This window comes from Aspergillus aculeatus (genome assembly GCF_001890905.1).
Source record: "Aspergillus aculeatus ATCC 16872 unplaced genomic scaffold ASPACscaffold_15, whole genome shotgun sequence".
Classification (NCBI taxonomy): Eukaryota; Fungi; Ascomycota; class Eurotiomycetes; order Eurotiales; family Aspergillaceae; genus Aspergillus; species Aspergillus aculeatus.
The window spans coordinates 978,640-1,002,384 of record NW_017962990.1 but is presented as its reverse complement, the minus strand read 5'-3'; the positions used below and the strand labels follow the sequence as shown (position 1 = coordinate 1,002,384).

At 53.1% G+C, this 23,745-nt stretch overlaps 10 protein-coding genes across 10 annotated transcripts in view; 7 read left to right on the top strand and 3 right to left on the bottom strand.

The window, feature by feature from the left end:
* Positions 1–570: 570 nt before the first annotated feature.
* Positions 571–3,016, top strand: ASPACDRAFT_54335 (uncharacterized protein; the record flags this gene model as incomplete). Its single annotated transcript, XM_020202866.1, has 12 exons — positions 571–605; positions 667–694; positions 747–985; positions 1,040–1,187; positions 1,244–1,334; positions 1,462–1,519; positions 1,569–1,925; positions 1,962–2,109; positions 2,165–2,253; positions 2,313–2,526; positions 2,580–2,763; positions 2,934–3,016. 12 exons carry the CDS (start codon positions 571–573, stop codon positions 3,014–3,016), a joined length of 1,674 nt encoding a protein of 557 aa, XP_020053354.1.
* Positions 3,017–3,381: 365 nt separating this feature from the next.
* ASPACDRAFT_1859079 (uncharacterized protein) lies at positions 3,382–4,606 on the top strand. Its single transcript, XM_020197649.1, has one exon. It carries the CDS (start codon positions 3,744–3,746, stop codon positions 4,323–4,325), a length of 582 nt encoding a protein of 193 aa, XP_020053353.1. The 5' UTR covers positions 3,382–3,743; the 3' UTR covers positions 4,326–4,606.
* Positions 4,607–4,823: 217 nt separating this feature from the next.
* On the bottom strand, positions 4,824–6,323 carry ASPACDRAFT_54334 (Zn(2+) transporter YKE4; the record flags this gene model as incomplete). Its single annotated transcript, XM_020202865.1, has 4 exons — positions 4,824–4,839; positions 4,930–5,890; positions 5,952–6,102; positions 6,204–6,323. 4 exons carry the CDS (start codon positions 6,321–6,323, stop codon positions 4,824–4,826), a joined length of 1,248 nt encoding a protein of 415 aa, XP_020053352.1.
* A 314-nt stretch (positions 6,324–6,637) lies between these two features.
* ASPACDRAFT_124981 (nucleolar protein 16) lies at positions 6,638–7,817 on the top strand. Its single transcript, XM_020196772.1, has 2 exons — positions 6,638–6,820; positions 6,929–7,817. Exons 1-2 carry the CDS (start codon positions 6,690–6,692, stop codon positions 7,536–7,538), a joined length of 741 nt encoding a protein of 246 aa, XP_020053351.1. The 5' UTR covers positions 6,638–6,689; the 3' UTR covers positions 7,539–7,817.
* A 425-nt stretch (positions 7,818–8,242) lies between these two features.
* ASPACDRAFT_124980 (putative GABA permease) lies at positions 8,243–10,632 on the bottom strand. Its single transcript, XM_020196771.1, has 5 exons — positions 10,170–10,632; positions 10,053–10,113; positions 9,762–9,994; positions 8,850–9,692; positions 8,243–8,765 (listed from the first exon to the last, which is right to left on the bottom strand). The coding sequence occupies exons 1-5, from the start codon at positions 10,255–10,257 to the stop codon at positions 8,383–8,385; spliced, it is 1,608 nt and encodes a 535-aa protein (XP_020053350.1). The 5' UTR covers positions 10,258–10,632; the 3' UTR covers positions 8,243–8,382.
* A 1,417-nt stretch (positions 10,633–12,049) lies between these two features.
* Positions 12,050–13,033, top strand: ASPACDRAFT_1874381 (SDR family NAD(P)-dependent oxidoreductase; the record flags this gene model as incomplete). Its single annotated transcript, XM_020198034.1, has 2 exons — positions 12,050–12,521; positions 12,576–13,033. The coding sequence occupies 2 exons, from the start codon at positions 12,050–12,052 to the stop codon at positions 12,893–12,895; spliced, it is 792 nt and encodes a 263-aa protein (XP_020053349.1). The 3' UTR covers positions 12,896–13,033.
* Positions 13,034–17,796: 4,763 nt separating this feature from the next.
* Positions 17,797–18,923, top strand: ASPACDRAFT_81127 (uncharacterized protein). Its single transcript, XM_020205803.1, has one exon. It carries the CDS (start codon positions 18,039–18,041, stop codon positions 18,588–18,590), a length of 552 nt encoding a protein of 183 aa, XP_020053348.1. The 5' UTR covers positions 17,797–18,038; the 3' UTR covers positions 18,591–18,923.
* A 541-nt stretch (positions 18,924–19,464) lies between these two features.
* ASPACDRAFT_81126 (putative mitochondrial carrier protein) lies at positions 19,465–20,881 on the top strand. The gene is made up of 5 exons (XM_020205802.1): positions 19,465–19,621; positions 19,695–19,704; positions 19,772–19,927; positions 20,005–20,278; positions 20,370–20,881. The coding sequence occupies exons 1-5, from the start codon at positions 19,513–19,515 to the stop codon at positions 20,787–20,789; spliced, it is 969 nt and encodes a 322-aa protein (XP_020053347.1). The 5' UTR covers positions 19,465–19,512; the 3' UTR covers positions 20,790–20,881.
* Positions 20,882–21,101: 220 nt separating this feature from the next.
* Positions 21,102–22,843, top strand: ASPACDRAFT_124971 (mannosyltransferase complex subunit MNN9). Its single transcript, XM_020196770.1, has 2 exons — positions 21,102–22,610; positions 22,659–22,843. Exons 1-2 carry the CDS (start codon positions 21,489–21,491, stop codon positions 22,677–22,679), a joined length of 1,143 nt encoding a protein of 380 aa, XP_020053346.1. The 5' UTR covers positions 21,102–21,488; the 3' UTR covers positions 22,680–22,843.
* A 42-nt stretch (positions 22,844–22,885) lies between these two features.
* The window catches only part of ASPACDRAFT_63311 (uncharacterized protein), a gene marked incomplete at both ends in the record, with an annotated part of 11,138 nt that continues 10,278 nt past the window's right edge, over positions 22,886–23,745 (bottom strand). Inside the window, one exon of the mRNA XM_020203878.1 lies at positions 22,886–23,640. Within this exon, the coding sequence (XP_020053345.1) occupies positions 22,886–23,640 (755 nt within the window). The remainder of the gene's footprint in view (positions 23,641–23,745) is intronic.

The following is a 23,745-nucleotide window of genomic DNA, read 5'->3' as shown; positions in this document are numbered from 1 at the left end:
ACAATATCGGCGGCCATCTCGATATACGTGGAGACGCTGGGAGAAAGTACGTGCTGATATAGTTTATCGGAAGCCGCCATCGTGTTAGATGCTGGCTACAACGTGCAGTCCGGGCACTGCCTCCCTCTCTTCCGGCACCGTGATTATATACACCCTTGGTCGCATACACGAGTCAGCAACCGATGCACTTCATTCACGGAAAACATGGTGTTTCTTGGCTCTTTTCACCAATCAGAATTGACGCTAGACAGCAAAAGAGAACAATCATCGTAGATTGCGCCCCGGGCTCGTGAGTTGCAGACGCTCGGCAGCCCCTCTTATCAACAGCCAATCCAATCCCATTCGGTTGTTTGCGGCTCAGCTTTGCCCTGTATTCTTGGTCAGAAGCACCCAGTGTCCTTTCAAAGTCATAGCACCATGGTACAGCAAGCCTTTGTTGATTTGAATATTGCTCCATCCATGACGCATGTCATTCTGTCTCCCTTGCCGCCGCGCTTTGTATCTTGACGTGACATTACTTCATTCGTTCTGCCGCTGGCATAACCACGATCCACTGTATCATTTCCTGCAATGCCCGTTCGAAGGGAAACTCCAGAGAGACTCAAGTATGTCTTTTCAACTTGCAAATGGTTTTATTGTGACACAAGGCTAATACCTCCTCACTAGGCAAGAGCTTTTCGGTTTCCAGATCTTTGTGAGCACCCAATTCCCTTCTAGTATCGAAATTATGCCTGACTCCCAACCAGTTCATTACTCTAAGCGCTGTGATTGGAAGTGGAATCTTTGTGAACAATGGATCTGCTCTTGCCATTTCCGGCCCTTTGGGCTTGATTCTTGCAGCGCTGATCACGAGTGTTGTCATTCTTTCGGTCAATGAGTGCGTTGCCGAGCTTACACAACAGTTTCCGGTATACAATGCTATTGTTGAATACGTTCGCACTTTCGTTGATGACGACCTTGGTTGGGTAATCGGACTGGTCTATTGGTACGTACAAGCTGACCCATCTCCCTAGAGTGACAGCGCTCATAAGACCTGAAGGTATGCGTATGCTGCTTCCTTTGCAAGCCAGAACAGCATGGCAGGATCGCTGTTAGCATACTGGGGGCTAGGAACTACCTGGAGGGCGCTTATATGCTACGCCCTGGCTCCAATCGTGTTCCTCCTGCTGAATTTAACTGGTGTTTTTGTGAGTTACCTCGCTCATCCCACTTTACCCTGCGCTAATTGACACACGACACACAGTGGTATGGTATAGTAGAAACGATTGGCGGCTTTCTGAAGCTTATAATGATCGTTTCTATTTCTATCTATCTTTATGCAATTGCTGGAAATGGTAAGTGGCCCCCATGTGCCACAGATGTTGCTGTGCTGACCTTGTGGCCAAGGCGATACCAAGGGAATTGCCGATGGTACGTTGTATTCTTATAATCAAAACAATACTCCATACTCACACATTGCAGTCTCCTCTCCAAAGTTCGAGGCCGGCATGGGCTTCGAGAATTCTGGCCATGCTGCGTGGTAGGCTCGAGTTCCTTCTTTATTTAAAAGCATCTTACTCACGGCTTAGTTTCGCCATCCCGATCACCGCCTATGCGTTTCAGGGTATTAAGCTATATGCGATGGCAGCATTTGAAGCTCGTGACGCACACGCAATTCGTTGGCCTTCAAGGTGGATATCTTACGTCGTGGTGATTGTATACATAATGTGCACCGTGGGCGAAATCCTTACCGTCAGCTGGAATGACAATCGCCTTCCACGACTTCATGATGGAGCGCAAGAGAGCGCCTTTTTAGCGATATCAAGCGTTGGTTCAGCGAGCAGCATGATAATTCTTGCCGCCCTTAATACCAAAAGCAAGACCATGGCTAGCTTTCTCAATGGCTGCCTGCTATTCAGCGCCTTCTCAGCGGCCAACACCTCTCTGTATGTCGCATTGCGTACCTTGTATGGGATTGCAAGGTCTATGCCCAGAGAGTTCTGGGTCACCAAGAAGCTCAGCATCCTAAGCCAGGGAACTCGGGTTCCAGTGGGCGCGCTGCTGGCTACGGTTCTTGCCTTTTGCTGGGTGCCTTTTCTGAGACTCAACAATGGCTTCGTTACGCAGCAGGTGCATGATCCGCATTTCCACTTTTCAAATCGTGTTGACTGACTGACTTCTCCAGGTAGTTCAAGTGGTGAGCACCTCAGCTAGCAACGCAATCATGATTGTATGGGCAGTTATATGCCTAGCGTTTCTTCGCTATTATTACTGGTCAGTGAGATTCAATTGTGCAGGTTCGTGTAGAGCTGGTTTGCTCACAATTGCGGCAGGCTGAAGAAACACGACCCCGAACTCCGGCATTCAAGTCGCCCGGAATTTATTCGAGACTCCCCGCAATATTCACCTCGCGGGTCTCTCTTGGTCATTCAACCCGTACAGGCCTGGGTTGGCTTGATTGGATGTATCGCGATCTTCGCATTTTCCAGCGCAACATGGTGGGGGTCCCATGCGACAGTGACCGAGGTCGCCATGGCATACGGGGCCGTGAGTGTTTTCTGAGCCTCTTCCTTCCTTGTTGGTATCCTAATTGTTTGCAGCACCTCGTTGTTGTCCTCTTACTCGTGGTTCTCAAAGTATGCAGGAGGCGGAAAGAATGGTTTCGCGCGACGCCCAGTGCAGTCCAGCTGCTGAATATTCTGAATGACTTGCGTGTTCGCAAGATCGATCAATGGGAGCCGACGACCCTGGAACGTGCCAAGAAAGTCTCGGTGCTTTTGCTCCGTCGTTACCGGAAGTTTGGGCCGGAGGAGGCGCAGAGCCAGGAACCACAGGAGCTTTATGGTCGGGTGGTTGTCTCTCAGCATGACACCAGTGGCCTGGCCAAATTCAGAACCCCGGTCCCTGTCTCACAACCTCGTGATTCATCTGATGTGTGAGGTGTATGTATCCAGATATATCATCACTAATCGTCGAGTCTGCTGGGAATAAATTAAGCGATGACTGGTCCACTGTCCAAAATGTTCTTCTGTTATGAATAACGTGGGAAGATAGAAGTAAGCCGAACTGGTTCAACTGCAGACTTTTGTATATTATGTGACGATATCAAAGAGGTTGCAATAAAGTATAATACTAGCTAGGAACTGGATTGATATGAGGATGATTAATTTAAAACTGTTTCGCAGCCAGTAAGTTGAGTCAGCCCGGGTCTGATTGCTGCTGCCATGCCACGGACTCTTTCAACCTTCGACCCCTTGGCTTGTTCTTCCTCCCCACATGGTTCTCGGGATCAACCAAAACAGTGGCCATCCAGACCGAAGGCTTAGTGGTCTAAGTTACTCCGCACTGTGTGATGATAGCCCAAGGCTTATCTTCATGTTGCACTACTAGTCCCGAGGGGTTTAACTCCCCTGCGCCACATTAACCATTGCTAATAAAAGGACAACCAAGCAGAATGCAGGTGACTATCTTGTGAGCGAGTTAGTGGGACGGTATGTACCTGACTCCAAGCCACGTGAGATCAGATACTACCAATTCTTGCCTTACTTCCTGATTGCCCCCCTTCCGATCACTGACCAGGAAACCATCGTGATACTAACTCACCCCCCCTCGGATTAATGCGACCTTGCGAAGCCTGAGTGTGCACGATGCATCAGGGAGGGGCACGCGATGTCTAGGCTACGAGACGAGTCGACATTTCCTCCACCATACCCCCCGTCACTCGAGTCGATGCCTCCGGCACAAGCAGAAGGCCGGTGACCCAAATGCTCGGACAATTGAATCCGCTCGCACTCCCGACGCCTCTAAATCTGGAAACTGAAGTCCGGGCCCAGCTCTTCTCGACTTTTATGAACACATTCTTCGCTTCCAACTCTAGTCTCAATGTTCTCAGCGCAAAGGATGATAGCTGGTACTTCCTCATGGCGCGGTTTCCGTGTCTAGCCGGCGAGTCGGCGCTTCTAGACCGGTCCATCAAGGCCCTCGTGTGCGCATTCTCGGGGGGGAAAGCCAACGACCTCCCGCTGATGAAATACGGCGGGGAATTATATAGCGATGCGCTGAGGGTGATGGCATGGATACTCCGCCAGCCTCGTTCCGAGTGTAAGGAAGCAGCCGCCCAGATGTTACTCCAGCACTGTCTCGACCTGGCAGAAAGGCTGCACACATGTTTGCCTGATGGGTTGAGCGAGAGCCGCTCCTCAGAGAGTCGACTTTCTGCGCCCTGGGACCCCAGCGTGCTGCGACCTGCTCCAGAGCCACTACCTTTCCCGGAAAATGACCTCGCTCACCCGCCACTGTACGAATTCGCCAATCTAGCCACAGCCAAAACCGTTCTGCTCTTCTGAATAGGGGCATTGACGATCCGCGGACTCATCTCCCACACCAAGACGCTGTGCCAGGAAGGTACCCGATCGACGCTTGGTGCCGTCTCATCGACACTACTATGCATATCGGCCCGCAAAATCCGCCGCACGGTGGCGTATCTCATGCAGTGAGGATGATGATAGGAGAATGAGTAGGACTGACTCGGCTACCCTTCTTGCTATTCTTCTGTCTGGTACCATAGCGCTTACCTATGTTTTGAATTATGGTTATAGATGAGCCACATACCATGCAAGAGGGGTGATGTGATGGGGGGAAGTACTGCCCTGCTACGTCTAGTATACTGTGGGCAGTGAAGATCGCCAGTTTCACCTAAGTCTTAAGCATGCACTGTCATCTCATAACCTTAACTTTTTTACGAGTCTACACCTGAATCATCCAAAAGCGAGCGTGATCTAAACAATACAATATCCTCATCACGTAACCCACCTCACACATCTCAAATCTCTGTTCGCATAACCTCAATCCCAGGAGATCCTATCATACCACACCGTCAGTATCACCGATTACCAAATCTTGAGAAGTAATTTGCAAGAGGAAAGAAGGAGAGTGGGGGGGATAACTTACCACAACATAATCCCCGCCCCCGCCGCAACCGCCAAAAACTGGGTGATCATGTGCTTCACCTCCGTGCGCTTGTCCTTGCCGCTCGTCTCCAGCAGCTCGGGGATGACCGACACCGTGCCCACGTACAGGAACGTCCCCGCCGTGAAGGGGAGAAGCATATCGCCCCAGGTGAGACTCGTGCCGAGGAGACCCGCCGTTGGTGCGGAAGAGGTGGCAGCAGCAGCAGAATTCCCACCGAGCTCCTGCACCGCGATCCCGATGAAGGTGCCCAGGAACGCCCCGATGGCCGTGACGAACTGCGCGCCCATGGCCTTGCGCTTCGAGAACCCGGACTGGATCAGCAGGGCAAAGTCGCCGACCTCGTGGGGGATCTCGTGGAAGAAGACGGCCACGGTCGTGGTGGCGCCGATGGTCGGGGAGGCGTAGAACGAGGAGGACATGGCTAGGCCGTCGGTGATGTTGTGGGTGAAGTCGGCGATTAAATTGAGGTAGCCGCCGAGTTTGATGCTGGTGCTGGGGGTGGGTTCGGGCGTAGCAACAAGGGAAGTGGAGGATGATGGCGGAGAGGCGGCGGCGGGTTTGCGGTTTTTGACGTTGTTGCTGGTGGTGGTGTTGGTGGTGGGGGAGCTGCTGGTAGCTGTGGCGGAGGGTGCGATCTGGCGGTGTTCGTGTTCATGCGAGTGCGAGTGTGAGTGACCCCCCTGGCCGCCAGTCGCGATGCGGAGAGCCTTGTCCATGGCGACGAAGGTGAAGAAGCCCACCATGATGCCGAGTCCCAGGAGGAGGTTGCGGTTCGGCTCGACCATCACGAAGCGGACGTGGTCGGGAGCGTCTTCGCCCAAAAAGATCTCTGGGAGGAGGTGGAAGATTGTGTCGCCCAGGAGTCCGCCGACGGCGAAGGCGACCATCACGGAGAGGGAGGAGGGGTCGATGTTCGGGGGGCAGAGGGCGAGAAGGAAGTCTGAGGGAGGTGTTTGTATGTCAGCTGGGGTGATCGAGATAATGAGATGGGGCCGGCGTACTGGGAGGTCCAGAGATGTAGATGGTGGCCAGGATCGCATTGACCGCTGGGCTGCCGGGGAACAGGACCGCGAAGATCTTGGACATCAGGCTGGTGGTTTGGGGGCTCGTGGCGCGCTTATGCTCGTTGAGGGACTCGACCAAGGGGCATTTCTGAGAATCGTGTCAGTCCCAAATGGACCATGAGAGTATGAGAAAGTAGCACAGCGGAAGTAGCACAGCGGGCAGGATCCACGAAAGATAGACAAACTCACCTGCAACTCATCCTCGATCTCCCCTGCGGACAGCTCTCCGACGGAGATAGCATCCTGAGCGACAGCCAAAGCAGAAAATAAGACTACCCCAGCGGCAAGAGCCAAGACAATGCGACGCATTGGCAGAGAAGCAGTGGAAACCATGACCGTGAGGGGATCCAGCGGGGCAATTGACAAAAGAAGCAGGTTATGGACAGGTCATGGAGAGCTGAGCTGACTGGGGGAGGGGGGAAATTTAAATTACTAGTAGGTAAGACCCTTAGTCCACCCTAGCGGAGAAAGCGGCGGCGCGAGCGCGTGTTGGACTCATCGGAACCCCCGATCTCCGGATCTTTGCTCTCCTTATCAATCTCACGGCAAACATGCCAAGACAAGAAATGCAAACAACCTTCACAAGTTTTCGGGAGGCCCGATAACTTTTTTTTTGAGGCAGCCAGCCAACACTCACTTCAACCAACAGTCCAACTCCCGAACAATCAACACACTATGACCAACGTGCGCCAGAAGAGAAAGAACCGCTCCGGCTTGCCCAAGGCCAAGGCCAAGCGCACCGGTCTCCTGAAGAATGGCCGGAAGAAGATCAATGTTCTGGGAAATGCCATCATCGCTGAGAACTGGTACGGACCAAAATCATCCCGTAACGAGGATTCTCCTCGACACAACTTCACAGCCCCTCCCTGCGCAACGACACAGCTAACATGCGATTTCTTTTCTTGAATCAACAGGAACCGCGATTTGACCCTCACACAAAACTACCGCAATCTGGGGCTGGTGCACCGCCTGAATGCGCCGACGGGAGGATCCGAGAAGCGGCCCACGAAGGAGGGGGGCGTCGCGCGCGAACGGGAGGATTCGCTGCACATCAAGAGCAGCGCGACCGCGGTGGCACAGAAGAACGCGGCCAGCGAGATCCGCGTCGAGCGCGACCCGGAGACCGGCAAGATCCTGCGCGTCATCCGGCCCGAGGACGACGACGAGATTGAAGTGGCAGGCCGCAAGCACAAGCGCAGCAACCCGCTGAACGACCCGCTGAATGATCTGTCGGACGACGAGGAGGCGGAGGGTGATAAGGCGATGAGTGCGCAACAGAAGCAGAAGGCCGACAGCGAGATCGTCCGGCAGCTCGAGCTCCAGGCCGACCTGGAGAGCCGCAAGGTCGCCGCCAAGAAGCCCCGCCACCAAAGCAAGAGAGAGGAGGAGTGGATTCTGCGACTGGTGGAGAAGCACGGCGACAACTACGCCGCCATGGCGCGGGACCGGAGATTGAACCCGATGCAGCAGACCGCGGGCGATCTGAAGCGGAGAATCACCAAGTGGGAGAAGAACCGGTCATGATTTGGGTGCCCTGATATAAAACAAATCTCTTTGCATTTTGGCGAGAATGGCGTTGAGTTTCCTCTTATTTCTTCTTCGGATTTCTTTGTTGGGCTAAAAGTGTCTGTGTCTGTCTTGGGTCATATGAACAATGTCCGGCCCTACTTACTTCGCGGGATACCAATTTAGTTGGGATGAAAATGATCGATTCTGGCTGGAGCCACGTCTATTGCACAGTACATAGACGATCAGAGCAGTGGTCCGCCTACAGTATCAATGAACAAAGGTGCTACTAGAGTCATAGATTATCTTGTTTGTAGACATCAATGAACTAAGCCGGCAACCCAGGGCAGTCTTCAACCACAGCACTATGCCAGGGATCAAGTACACAAGCGTTAGTTGGTGATCAGATTATGAAATAAAGGGTGGCTCCGAAACTAAAATATAATATCGTCACCTGAGACAAGTGATGCCTTCCTGGTGACACACTATCGCCTTGTATGGGGTTTTACTCTGGATCCTCGGTATGGCGAACCTACCTGAAACGAATTACCAATACAAAGCTAGGCTAAGGGTATCTCTGTCTAGAAAACATTATATCGAGGCAGAATTCTATCCTACAAATCAAAAGTCTTTACTTAGCCAGATGCACAAGTGTTGCAAGGTCACGTGGCCAATCTGCCAAAGGGTCGGTTACTAGAGGTTATTTATATTTCGGGAAAGATCCTAGACGATTTTTTATAGAACATCACTGCATCACTTACAATACAATTGAGTTACACATAAGATCAACCAACAAAGCATACTGTTGTCAAAAGCCTCATTTTAATACTCAAACAATGAGTCATATACCACAAACAAAAGTTCATCCCTTCTTCTCCATTCCCGCCGACATTCCCTCCGGCTCCACATCCTCCACAACCTTCCCAGTCTCAACCACCATACCCTGCGATGCGGCACCACCCGCAGGTCCTGTGAAATGCTTCCGCCCGGTGGTCACCCACGTTCCCAGGGCAATCAGGGCGATAACCCCGATAGCAGCGCTGGTGTAGTTCATCGAATCGTCGGTGACCGGGTAGGTGGTGGGGAAGTTGAAGGTGATCGAGGCAAACAGCAGGAAGAGCAGGCCGAGGACGTTGAGGGCGATGGAGAGAGAGGATGGCAGGGCGAAGGGGCCGGTCATTGTCTTCTGGTGGGAGGTAATGTAGCCCAGAAGGCGGCTGGCGAGAGCGGTGGCGTAGGAAAGGTCTGTGTTTGGGTCAGAGGGTTAGTTTGACTGTGATAATGTTGGAAGTGGGTGAGGAGTGCAGGAGAAAGAGACAAGCAACGTACAGAACCCTTCAGTGGAAATAGCAATCACCGTCTCGAAGCCAGTACTCGTCCCGAAATCAATCGCGTCCAGCGCCAGCTGCACAACGAGTGTCAACAACACAGCGTTCACCGGGACTTGTCTCTTCTTGTCCACTTTGGCCAGCCAGGTGCTGCAAGGGAGGCCGTGGTCGCGGGCAAAGGCGTAGACGCAGCGCGAGCCCTCAGCCAGGATGTTGTTGCCCGCCACGATGACGATCACAGCGATCATGCTGGCCAGCACACAGGCGGCAGCCTTGCTGCCGGTTGAGTCGTAGAAGATCTGGATGACCGGGACACCCGTGGCCGAGTTGGCAGTCGCGGTGATGTCGCCGATGCAGAAGCAGAGCACCAGCAGGAACGCAAACCCGGTGACGGCACCCAGCACCACACTCATGATGATGGCCTGCGGCGCTTGCTTAGAGGCCGATTTCATCTCTTCCGTCATGTGGGAGGGCGCGTCATAGCAGCACATCCCGAAGCAGGCCTGCAGAATGCCAACGATGGCGGCCATCGCTTTGTCCCATCCCGTGGTATTTTGAAAGTTCACGAAGACGAACGAGGCGGGTTGTTTGTGGTCATTGGTCGCGAGGAGGACGATGATTGTGATGAAGAAGGCGCCAATGTTCCAAATCAGAATAAAGCGCGCGAGGCGGTTAAGGAGGTGCGGGCCCCAGATGTTGATGGCCGCAGCCAGGAGGGCAACGAGGTAGGCGACCAGCACCGTTTGCCAGCGTTGGATCTCATAGGATGGGAAGACGAGGTTGGCCATCCCGAGGACAAACTGGGCGGCGATAGAATTGTTGGTCGCGCCCATCGCAAGGAGGCCTGTAAGTTCCGACAGGTCTTGGTTAGATATGGTTTGAATATTAGACACGAAAGAAGGGGTAAGCATACCTATAAGCATGAACCAGCCGGTTACATATGACAGCCCCCGAGCGATCTTGGGAGGTGCTAATGCCGCAACCCACGAGTATTGACCTCCTGCCACTGGGTACATCGAACACATTTCCGCCATGGGGATGGCAACGGCAAGGGTGAGCAGGCTGACTCCAATGAAACTGAAAACCATGACAGGTGGACCACCCGAGGTCACTCCCACGATGAAGACACCGCTCAGCGCCGTCCAGCTGATCGTCAAGTTAGCAGGATGATATCATTCGATACCTTGGGAGGACCGAGACATACGAGGTGACTACACTAAAACTGAAACCGATCATACCCAGCAGCCCGAAGGTCCGTTTGAGCTCTTTGCGAAGATACACGGTCAGCATGTCTTGGACTAACGTCATCGGTCACCCATACCTTGCTCGTATCCTAAATGCTCCAAACGAACATCTTCCCCCGTCGATGCAGGGGGGATTTGCTGAATCTCATCATCTTGTGGAAGCATCTTCACTATGCCTTGTGGATGTAGTCAACAGGAGCAGCTATTCACTCAGGGATGAGCGTCGGAGGGCTATTTATCAACCGCAAGCACAGTGATGAGACAGCATTAGGGCTGCAACTGCCGCCTGGTTCAGTAAGAACTTAGTAGATACTTGACCAATGCCGATGAAACTGGGGAAGCGATAACCGGGGGAGCGATAAGATAACCGGCAGGTGGTTGCAATTTAACCCAAAGGAGAAGGTTCTCGCGATGCACGGTGGAGCATAAAGAGTCAGGAACAAATAGCACAACCTCCCTTGCGCTTCAAGTCATCCTGTTGTGTAACAGCCATGCCATGATGATAAGCTTATCACGACAACGAGAATCCCTTATTCGATAGATGTAGAATATTTTGCCGTTCTTTCATGAACGGATTACCGATGACTCTCATCTCCGTGGTGCCACTCACAAGCCAAGCTCGCCAGAAGCCGAGAAACCCCTTGTTTGAGGCGCAAGCCAAACGAGACAGACAAGGATTACCACTTCGCTATAACTACTTATGGCCGTCTGTCAGCGATCGGCGAGACTGACGCCGAGTCGCTCGATGACATTGGCCTCGGGCATGCGCGATTCTGCATAGTCTGGACCCTGTCTGAGCTAATGCAGAATAACTTATGATGTGCATTCAAGACCGACTGACCCACAAATCTCGTCTTAAGACGGACTAAACGCGGGGAAGTCCCAGATTTAGGAGTCAGTCTTTATGAGGAGGCGATAATCCTTAGTGAATGGGAATTGGCTTGAGAGCTGTATAAGTTGGTGCTTGAATTTATTTTCCTGACCGTTTCTGGCCCAACAAAGCAAGCAAGCTACTGTCGGAATGTCAGTTACTGTCCTGCAACGCGGGAATGTTTTAAGAGCTATAACACAAGCCATGACTCACTTGATACACAATCCTTGCCAGAGGAGCTGTTTGGAAGCATAATGACTTGTCATCTGGCTGGTTTCCGTCACCGCTGCCGTGGATTCTCTGGAAAATAGTACTCACACCCCGAATGGTCATCATTGAGCTTGCGTACTCACAACCATTATCAATCATGATCTAGCGCAGTGTCCACGAGAAGGGAGAAGTCATAAGCTTGGTCACGATGGCCCACTGCATCTAAGGCTCTCGGGTCACTTTCTCGACAAATAATTATCGATAAGGATGGATTGTCGGAGACGTGCATCAGTGATGAATTCATTCCGCTACGTGAGGTTGGCCAGAGGAACTAGCCAGGAACCACCAAGATTGCGGCGGTGAGCAGCCTGACTAGCGATGCCGCAGGGCTGCCAGCAATATTCTTTTAAGGTCTCGACGAGCAAGGCCAATTTCAGGAATGCCCACAGGAGAAATAGCCAGAACAAGTCCCGCACCTAAAGCAACAGACATACAGCAGATGTGTCGGCTCCAGGCTGCGAGATTGGCAGTATATCCACACGCGTATTCGCGTATTCCCTCCTTGCGAGACGAGCATAGAGCTGCGGAAGGATCCACTCGCCGCCCTGACGAGCCGAATACGCCAATACGACATTCCATGGCCGTCAATACGCGGCTTCACCACCTCAAGCGCCCACCTGACTGGTCCTCGGGGCTCATAACCGAGATTTCAAAGCTGTTGAGACTAGCTCAGGGGTATAAATCTAGGGAGTGTGGGAAAGCGTATACGCAAAATGCGGAAATACGGTTTCGATCCGAAGAGGCCAAGTATATAAACTCCGCTGTTGATCTCGCACTACAATGTTGAGCAGAGGACTTCATCCAAGTTAAAACACCATGTCCATCAACCTGAGCGGGAAAACGTGCCTTGTGACCGGCGGTGCAGGCGGGCTGGGCAAGATTATCGCAACCCGATACCTCCAAGCCGGCGCCAACGTTGTCATCTGCGACATCAACCAGGATCGCCTCGAACACACATCCGAAGAACTCACAGTCGGCGACAACGCCAGCCGACTGCTGACGATTAAGACCGATATCACCTCCGCGTCGGACGTGCAGACCCTCTTCCAGGAGATCGTCGCCCGGTTTCAGAAGCTGGATATCCTGATCAACAACGCCGGAATCATGGACCGATTTGACCCTGTCGGAGAACTAGATGAGGACCTTTGGAATCGCGTGATCGCGGTCAATTTGACGGCGCCATATCTGCTCAGCAAGTTGGCGGTGCAGGATATGCTGAAAAGGGATGTGGTGGATGGGCGCATCGTGAACATCGTGTCCGTGGCTGGGAAGGCAGGCTTTGCGGCGGGTCAGTGCTTTATCCTTCAATCCCCAAATTGGTAACTTACACACGCAACTATAGGTGCTGCGTACACGGCGAGTAAACATGGCCTGGTGGGCTTGACCAAGAACACGGCCACGTTCTATGGCTCCAAGGGCATTCGGTGTAATGCTCTGATGCTAGGTGGGATGGACACAAATATCACGGATGCATTCATGACAGGGGTCAACATGGAAGGGAAAGACAAGGCGATGGATATGATGACAGCTGCTAAGCTGGCAATGTGCGATGTCGATCAGGTGGCGGATCTTTGTCTCTCGATCACCTGCGGGCCAGGGTCAAGCTTGATCAATGGGACTTGTATTCCTGTGGATCAAGGGTTGACCGGATGGTTAGGTTAAGATAGCCCTAGAAGGGGTTGATGTGGTGTTAGACGGAGGTCAGATTGAGTTACTAGGGAAGAATATACCAGGCACTTTGAAGGGAGGCCGGATGCTCGTTTCTCGGAATAAACCCCATCTATCATAAATCAATGCTGGCCATCACTACAAACACACTTGAGTCAAAGGAACTAATCCCCGTCGGCACCTCTCCGTAGCATACCAGACGCTCAAGGCAGTTTTCAAAGATGTCTTTTAGTCTGTCGTCCGTATCACTTTTCTTATGAAGCAAGCGATAAATTGACATTGCAGCACACCCCTGAACTTGCCCAATGCACGCGGGAGACCCTCAAACAGATTGGGACCCACTCTCTGCACTTACGAGTACTCACACTACTGTGACCGCGGGATGGCAAGCTATTAAGGGTTCCGTATACCACCTTTATACTGGCTTAATTGAGGCGATGCCGGATAACCTTTGTTTCCTGTAACCTCAACACGAGAGGCGTTTTAGCACTCACTGATCATGATTGCAAGCAGTCCTCGATGGTCAGGATACGCTGTGCATCCATATTCTTCATACTGATATTCTTTGGTACTTCGTGAGTATTCAATGATTCGACAGGTGCTTACGCCAGACAAAGACAGAAGGCACCTGCATAGGATGAAATGAACAGGACCATATGCACAACAATACACTTCACCAACATCATTTCACCAGAAACTTGTGAAAGAGTTATGCATACTTCCCTCAATGGATAAACAGGCAGGATAAATAATTCTAAGCACTAGTAGAACAATATTCCCCATAGCTAAAACCTTATAGCCGTGTCAGGGAGCAAAAGACTACAATGTCTATATTCAGGTAAGAAAGCACCACGCGCTATTCCATCATCGCACATGAATGCAATTGAGACAGTTGTACGTATGGCTTTGGTCTCTGGATACTGAGTAATTGGCTACCATGGACTGGGGCCTTGGAAAACCGTCAAAGCCACAATCAACTTCCGTTCTCCGCTTATCCGCTCCTACCCGTTGATCCACTCCTGCGCATGCCATTGGCTGATAACGCGACTAGGTACACTGTATTGCCGGGATCAGAATGGATCACAGGAACAAGCGAAGTGCCCCCCCTGCTCCAGGAGGGTGCGAAACTAGTGCAGGTCCTCGGGACTTGACTGTCGGACTTTACTTGTACTACTTTGTATGGATGATGAACACACCACCTAAAAGATGGGTTACCTAATCATCGCCGAGGGAATGCGCCCGCAAGGGTGGGGGAAGGGGGGGATTGTCCTACGATTTGAGTGGTTGGCCTATTTTCCCGCGGTTGTGTGTGGGGTTGGCAACTGGGAACTTACTTGAGTCAAGCCGATACTGAACTGCGCAACTGACACCAGTTGATGGTAGGAGTGCTCCGTAGAGAAGGTCGAGGAGGCAGGCATGCGACTTACATGGTCATGTTCCCGAATCTGGCGACCTGCAGAAACGATCTTCCAGGGCGCCAATGAATGAGGGGCGATATATATTATTTGATAGCTAGTTCCAGCGGAAAGGTGTGACAGAAAGCGTACCATTAGCGAGTGACGCAGGTCGGAGGGCAGTGTGCCTCGATGAGCTGGGCAGGGGCAATTCCAGTCACAGTGGACAAGACAGTGTTTGGCGTGTTGCGAAATAGATTGCCTCGGTGGCTAGGATTTCTCAGCCTAGTCGATCTCCCGAGGAGACACTGTTATAACTTGACGACAGTTATCCTCTTACAAAAAGTTTTGCGAAGGTCCTGTGGCAGGGCGATCTTTTGATGTGCGAGCTAGGTATTTTATGCTGGTGCCTGCGCATTGGGTCAAGGGTGTTCCGCGCATCCGGATCGATCGAATCTCTACGAGTAGTGACATGGGTTACAGTAAAGGTGTTCATCTGTAGCTTCATGGGCGGATGATGGATGAGCGTCAGTCTTTCCCTTTACTCAGTAGAATAGACCACTCGGGATCTTCCTACTGGTCTAGGAGTGGCTGTGGTCGAGGTTTCGGTGACTCACAGACTCGTTTTTCGAAAGGTGACGATTCAGGAATATTGAGACTGCCCTGCTGAATTAGTACTGTGAAGCGCGCAAGCCGGTGATGGAGGGGGGGATCTGATTCAAGTCGGCTGATCGTGCTGCGCCGTTTGGATGGCACCAGTCATCCACTCAGAATGTCGGACGCAAGACACTCTCTTAAGCTTGCCCGGTATTGATGGTGCTGGGGACATATCCTTGCACCATCACATCGCACCTCCCCTCTCAACCCAGCTAGGAGTCTGGTAGAAGGATGAAAAAAGTTCCAGCCCTAAGTCCCGTCCTCCCCACCGTCCGAAGTGATAACCCAGTCCATGGTGGCACAGATAGCTGCAGATTGACTTTGCAGTCTGAACTGCTCGGATCTGGGGTTACGACACGCGGATATCGTCGCGGGTTGTCAACAATGGACAATGGCTTGCATGATCCTCTCCCACCATCTTCATTATCAGCCACAAACAATGTGTGATAGCGCCCGGCAGCCAATAGCCTCTCCAGGTTGACTACATCTGGATCGGCAGAGGTGGTACTGATATCAGGATGTGATTAGAACGAGCCAACCCAGACAAAAGGAGAAGGTAAGCTAGTCACTCACTCTAGACTCGCCTGAGACCAAACGGTTTTGGTCGGCCAGACTAAGGGCGGCGCGAGAGATCGTCGTTTTTTCCACTGTAGTCAGTCTTCACTCTTGTGGATGAAGCGGTGTCCTGACTCGGATTATTTTTGGTGATAGTGGTAGAACTAACAGGTCAGGTCACCCGAGTTTCCCGCGTGTGGTTGCAACAGGTTTTAACGACAGAACGAGGAGGCATCAGGCGGGAGGAAACTGGATCCTCCCGCAGCAATCTCCAAGGTTATAAACTGATCCGAGCCCCATGCAGGGAACGAGTAATCTGGCCACTTATTCTGTCGTACAAACTCTCCGACAACGATCTACAAAGTACGAGTACTGCCCGGAGTACGAAGTACTGTACATATTCACTATTCTTACTTAACTTAATCGCCGCCCTGCCTCCGCTTAGTCAAGCCCCGCCTGACTGCCTGAGGTATTTCACTTATGTACTGTACCTACATGCTCAGCACTACTGCACTGTACTCATTTGAATACCTGCTTGAATTGAAACACGACCGATGAATCCTTTTGAAGCCTGCCAAGACCCCCTCATGCGTTGTCAATCAGCCTATTCTTTCCTCCTTATTGTTCCCACTATACTAAATATTTGTTTTACATGAGGTGTGACCAGCTATCATTTTACCAACCACACCAGCCTCACCTACCATTCTTCTTTCCCCTCTTCGTTATTTCACTTACCTACCTGTCATTCCTCGCTTGTGTACTCCAATGACCGGAGCCAAGTTGGCGTCATTCCATCGACAAAGTTGTTACCATCTTACAACCTTCCAATCTTACCAGCTCGGATTCATAGAAGGCTAGCCTGATTGTGACTAGTGCCCGTCGGTTCCACAGAAACCAATCGTTGATGCCATTCGCAACCAACACCCAAATGAGATAGGAACTTGATCGGTAGGTCGTGCATGAGATTTTCCTTTCTGCTGCATCTCTCGTTTGTTTCTTGGCCGACTTCCCTGAATCATATAAACACTATTGGCATGGAGAGTACATCCTTCGACATGAAGGAGGGCAGATCGCAGCAACAGCAGCAGCACAACGGAAAGAAGTGGAACCCCCCTTTTATGATGATCCAAGATGCATACCGACCGTACCATAAGTTACCCGCCTGCCCCTCAACAATGGATTCCCGCGTCTCCCGCCATGACGCCATGGGCTTTTTTTGGGTCTTGGTTTTTCTTACGTTTGTCAACTTTGTTTGAGTTTCCCCGCAAGCTGACGATCAATTTAGACACAGACCCGAACTTTTCTTTTTGTCCCTGCGTGACAATTCCTCCCCCCCTCGGTCGAGGACAAGATTCAAGTCGAAATAGTATCCGTAATCCTGGGATAACCTCAAATATATCTACCGTACAAACAACAACAACAACAACAACAACGGACCCCGCATAGAGAATACCATCAGGCAAAACAGTGAGTTGGCTGCCTGACTTGGCAGCGAAGAGCCGCTGTCAGGAGAAGGCATCCGGGGTGCCTGGATCCAAATCATCCCATCCCATCGGTTGAACCGTTGAACCCACTCTCGGTACTGGTTGGAACCACAAAAAAAGCGGGATTTAATTTGAACAGGGAACAGAAACCAAAAAAATACGGTACGAAAAGGGACAGACAATCAAATCCCTAGAATAAAACCCTCAATGGCTGCCTTTCCGCCTTCCTCCCCCTCAGCATCCTCCTCATCTGCATCTTCCTTGCCCTCTCTCTATCCGTCCTCCTCCTACAGTTCAATTCACTCCCCACCATTGACCAGTGGTAAGTTCTTCTTCGACTTCGGTCGTTCACTCGTCCGTTGTGCGCTTTCTGTCAAATCATCCTTTTGCCCCACCTTGTGCCAGCAGATCTTCCCACCCCCCCTCTGGAGTAGTGGAATGCACTCTCCTCTTTGGGTTGCTTGCATTCTTCTTCTATCCCAACTGACCCTTCGATGACCTGTTTCATTGTTTCAACTTCACTTGTGGGCAGAGATTAAGATTACCCCCGCCGGACACGTGTGGCATTTGGCTCTGTGCTTGTTCTGCACATTCCCAATGATTCATGCTGATCGCGTGCTCTTAGCCAATCTTTCCTCGTTGCCTTTATCGCCTTCCCAACGTCCCTCTAGTCTTCGTGCCCGAGATCAGCTAGAGACTCTTATTGCGAGACACGGTCACCCCACCAGAGTTTCGTTGTCATCCCTCGAAGAATTAACGGCCACCTCGTCGACTTATAGTCCGCCATCCCCCCACTCACCCGTCTCGGAAACCACAGACTATTTCGCGGGTCTCAATCTCAACCACTCTGCATCTCGTCCTATACCTATACCAAAGCCATCTCATATCACGCACGATCACGATTTTCCCGTGACCCCGTTGACCGGACGCTTTGACAAGGGCTACTACTTCGCCCACCGTGAGCACATCGAGAGAAGTCGCGATAAGCCAACCCATAGAAGACCAGCTCGTCCAGGGCATCGTTCACACTTCTCTGAACCGTCCAGAATGCGCTCTGATAGCTCGACATTGTACGCACCGGTCGCTACTCCTGCCATGTCGTCAGCTGGTCGCCCTCTTTCCCCCCAGCCATCGCGCGCCCGGGGCGGAAACTCATCCAAACCAGCCCCAGCCTTTCATCTGGGAAGTTTGCCACGGTTCCATCCCGCTGTTTATCAGTCCTCTGGAACCTCTCAGACCCTATCTGCGCAGCCTCCATCACCTCGACAACCCCGACAGCACGGATACCGTGCGTCAGCCGGCTCTCGCGACTCCATGTGGCGAGACCTGGCGGATGGAAACATTCTTATCAAAGCCCCCTCGCGCCCACTTTCACCCAGTCCATCTGCACCACGTCTCGACCCGCTGAACAGCCCTGGACCAGTTACACCTCTCGCACTCGAGGATGCAGGTGGCTATCTGGGCTCGGGCACAACCACCGACCCTACTGCCCGCGAGAGCCACTACTCCGGCCCGGCGCCTGATGCAGTGGAGAAGCTCATCGCCCGCGAGGCCGAGAGGGCCCGGCAGAAGGCTAGAAAAGGGCTGAAGGGCTACTGAACAGCCACATCATCGCGAGAAATTAATTCTCTCCTCCATATTGCATTTTCATTCTCATTTTATTTGTTTTCTCGTGTATTATGAGATCATGCGCCTATACCCCATATCGCCAAACCCAGACATTTTCAATTCTTTTCTTTCGGCTACTGTGTTACACACGACATTTCTCTGGTTTTACCGTTGCCTACATTTTCTCCTCTCTCGGAGTTATCTCGATTTCTCGAGATAACATCTACTTCACCTTCAGCTTCACTATACCGGGGACTGTACAGAAACAGACTGTCTTCCTCGAGCTAGACTGGAATAGGAATAGAAATTGACCGCGATCAATGTTCCAAGCATTTTATCTATTGTACTGATATCCATATCGATTATTGGTCTTGAGACGACTATCACTGTTAAGGTATATGTACTAGTGCAGATGCGGAAAGAGTAGCCACCCCGAGGTGTCGACCGGCAGTTTTGCCGCCCGGAGCTGGCTTGCAACTCCCCGAGCCCGCCGGATTTTGCGGGGCCGCATCTTCAATCAATTGTTCCTCATCTTATTTGTCTCCCCCATCTTTTTCATCTTTCCCCACGACTGCATCCCTTCTCCCTCCAACCCCAGAGAAACTGCATAGGTTGTTTACTGATACTTTGAGCTGTGATATCGATTTCGTTGTAGTTCTCGCAACCCATGGACGGCATCCGAATCTATTAGCCCATCCTCAATCTTGTAGTCCGATAACGGACCTCACAACGCACATCCCGACCGAGTTTTATACCTGTCGACCAGGTGCAGCCACTCGGAACGCCTCACTGGCCTAACATTCGAAGATTGAACCTCCCTCACACCCAGGACCATCCGCCGCTCATGTCTTCGAATCCTAGCCCTGTCGCCTCGCCGACAACCAGTCTGGCGGAGCGCCCATCCTTACAGAAAATGGCCAAGGCCGGCACAGAGAGCGGGGTGCCCCCTCCCTCTACGAGCTCGAAGCGCGATTACAAGGGATTTGTTGCGGGCGTGTTCTCCGGGATTGCAAAGTTAACAGGTACGTATTCTTCAAATATCTGCGTTTGGCGCTGCTAGAAGAGACAATCTAATTTGCCTTTGCTGCTTCCTAGTTGGACATCCGTACGTTTCTTTACCCTCCACCCGAGAACCCCATTTCGCAGAATTAATTGTTGGTCGATGATCGCAGGTTCGACACGGTCAAAGTACGCCTACAAACCAGCCATGATTCACACTTCCGCGGTCCGGTCGACTGCGTACTACAGACGGTGCGCAAGGAAGGAGTAAGCGGGTTATACAAAGGAGCCACGCCGCCGCTGGTCGGATGGATGGTGATGGATTCGGTGTAAGTCCTGTTGTGATGATTTTGGAAGCCTAAACCACAGGACTACCGAATGTTGACCATGTCCCATTGTCGTGCAGTATGCTGGGGTCGTTGACATTATACCGCCGCCTACTACTCGAGAATGTCTTCTCGAAGCCGCACATACGCGCGATGACACCGTTCAGCGGTCGTCAGACCGATTCCACCACCCTCCCAAGTTTCGGGCACGGAATCGCGGGCATCATGGCGGGGACGACGGTCAGCTTCATCGCCGCGCCGGTGGAACACGTCAAAGCGCGACTGCAGATTCAGTATTCGGCGGACAAGACGAAGCGCATGTACTCGGGCCCGATTGACTGCGTGCGGAAATTGGTAAGGGCTCTAGTCGCTAGGTGCCTGCTTCAATGCGCTGCTGGTGTCGACGTGGATACAGGAAGTGTGCTGACATTTGTGTTTCTGGTAGCTTCGAACGCATGGAATCTCGGGACTTTATCGCGGACTCTGCGCCACGATCGTGTTCCGGTCGTTCTTTTTCTTCTGGTGGGGTTCTTACGATGTTCTGACGCGGATGTTGAAAGAGAAGACTAGTCTGTCGGCGCCCGCGATCAATTTCTGGGCGGGTGGAATCTCGGCGCAGATTTTCTGGCTTACTTCGTATCCGTCGGACGTGGTTAAGCAACGGCTCATGACGGACCCGATGGGCGGGACCCTGGGGGACGGGGAGCGAAAGTTCCGGCGGTGGAAAGATGCGGCGGTCGCGGTGTATCGCGAGCGAGGATTGAAAGGATACTGGAGGGGATTTGTACCGTGTTTCTTGCGAGCATTCCCGGCGAATGCCATGGCTCTGGTTGCATTCGAGGGGGTGATGCGGTCGCTGCCTTGAATGGGTACACGTACACTGTACTATAAATGCGCTTGAACGACACTTGACTAGACTAGACTAGAGACATCTAGAATAACTCGAATAGAACCATGAATTAATTATGGCAGCAGTGGCAGCAGTGGGCGGGCAGTTCTGCAGTGCAACGGCCGCATGCGGCGCGATCTGGCCCCAATGCAACGGCTGGGAACAAGCCTGGCTTGGCATCTTTTAGCTGGATGCAGATCGTACTTACCCGTACACAGTAACGAGCACTGGATTCGGTCCGCGCGTCCATTTCGTTTCCCGGCAGCCTGCCATTAAACCACATCTTCCATCATCGCATCTTCACCTTCTCTTTTCCTCCTTCCCTTCAAACTCCCCAACTCCACCTGTCTCTCTCCTCCACTCACTCTCTACAGTATGTTTGGGGCACGGTTGGTGATTTCTTTTCGTCCTCTTGCTGGCTAAATCTCCGCTGCCAATTCGTACCGCACCTACTCCCTGTCCGGGCCCAGACTAAGCCACCGAATCCCCCGAATCCTGTTCGTCAACCCAGCTCCGAATCGACCGACCGCTGCAAAACCACCTTGATCGCTTGCTTTGCTTCCCTCCACTCCCTCAGATACGAGAAAGGAACGACAATCCTCCTGCACCTCCCATCGCAAATTAATCTTTCTTGCAGTTGAGCCGGGCTTGGCTACGATGGCCGCGGCACGCCACATGCGTCGCACTAGTCCCATCACCTTGCTACTGGCGGCTTTGCTAGCCTTCGGCTTCCTGTGCTTCTTGCTCTCCCCATCCCCTTCCGCCGCCGCTGCGGCCGCCGGTGGTAACGCACCCCCCGACCTCGACCCCTCACAACTCCGCCGCGAAGACGCGGCCGAGCACCCACTGTCACCACCGACGAAACCCTTCCTCAAATCCCAAGCTGTCCGCGAGGATGGCCACGCCGCGGCGCCGCCGGTGGAACACTACAACCTGAACGCGCTGACGAGCACCAGCGACGCAGCACGGAAAGGCGAGCGGGTGCTCATCCTGACGCCGCTGGCGCGGTTCTACCAGGAATACTGGGACAACGTGGTGGCGCTGAGCTACCCGCACGAGCTGATTTCTGTCGGGTTCATCGTGCCCAAGACCAAGGACGGCAACGCGGCGGTCGCAGCGCTGGAGCACGCGATCAGCGTCACCCAGAACGGGCCGGTGGCCGACCGGTTCGCCAGCGTCAGTATCTTGCGGCAGGACTTCGAGCCGCCGCTGCAGTCGCAGGACGAGAAGGAGCGGCACAAGCTGGAGAACCAGAAGGCGCGCCGCGAGTCGATGAGCCTGGCGCGCAACAGCCTGCTGTTCACGACGCTGGGTCCCGCCACCTCGTGGGTGCTGTGGCTGGACTCGGACATCATCGAGACGCCCCCCACGCTCATCCAGGATCTGACGGGCCACGACCGCCCCGTCATCGTGCCGAACTGCTTCCAGCGCTACTACAACAAGGACGCCAAGAAGATGGACGTCCGGCCGTACGACTTCAACTCGTGGATCGATAGCTCCACGGCGCAGCAGTTGGCGGACACGATGGGGCCCGACGAGATCCTGCTCGAGGGCTACGCGGAGCTGCCCACCTACCGCAGTCTCATGGCCTACATGGCCAACAAGGACTACCCGCAACCGGGGCGGGAGATCCGACTGGATGGCGTGGGCGGTACCGCGCTGATGGTCAAGGCGGACGTGCACCGCGACGGGGCGATGTTCCCGGCGTTCCCGTTCTATCACTTGGTGGAGACGGAGGGATTTGCCAAGATGGCGAAGCGGCTGGGGTACGAGGTGTTTGGGTTGCCGGATTACTTTGTATGTGCTTCCCCAGGCCCTGTGGGAGCAAGTGCTAACTGATGCTAGGTATACCACTACAACGAGTGATGCACCACCGACATGTGGATGGATGCGCTGTGCGCTTGTGCGTTAATCAATCGGCGTTGGGTGGCGTGTGGCCAGAGGTTTGATTTCATGTTCGTATCTGTACTTATACCTATAGAGCCCCCCAAAAATAAAAAAAGAAAGATGAACAATAATCCAGATTTCTCTTCATAACTACCTTATTCCCATCCACCATCAACAACATCTTATTACAACAAACTCCTCACCTTCTTACCCCCACCATCCCCAATCAAATGCGCATTCACCGGCGTCAGAGCCTTCCCCCGCAGCAAAAACCCGAGAACATTCTCCATTGCCAACCGCTCAAAGCCCACATGCGTATCCATCGTGCCCCCCGCATTATGGCTGAGCATCATCACGCGCCGATCCTGTGCCAACCGCGGATGCACCGCCGGCTCCCGGGCATGCACATCCATCCCCACCGCACTGATCCGCCCTTCCTCCAACGCCTGCACCAGCGCCTCCTCATCCACCAACCCGCCCCTGGCGATATTCACCAATCTCCCCCCTTTCTTGAATTTCTGAAGTGTGGCAGCATCGATTAGCGTTCTGCCGGCGAAAGGGGTAGCGAGGACCACGCAGTCCGCCTCCCCCAGCACTCCGTCCAGCGTTTCCGAGAAGGTAGCGTTGATACTTCCCTCAACCTCGGGGGCCTTGCGGACGAGATCGTGGTACACGATCCGGATCCCCGGGAACGCGGCGCTGGCTTTCCGGGCGATGGTGAGGCCGATCGCGCCCAGGCCGATGATCCCCAGCGTCTGGGTGGAGGGGTTTCTGGCCGTTAGCGGGGAGTAGGTGTGGGCGTCCTGGAAGGCGACGGGGGAGAGGCTGTGCGCCGCGGCGTGCGACCACCGCAGGTTCCGGAAGACGGAGAGGAGGAGGAAGAGTGTGGCGTCTGCCACGGATTCGCTGGACGCCGCGGCGCCGTTGCAGTAGGTTATTCCTTCACCCAATCACCCAGGATCAGTATTGGGATTTGTGTGTTGGGGCAGGGGGGGCAGACAGGGCAGGGGTGAAGCGCAATCCATCTACCGTACTGGGCCGGGGG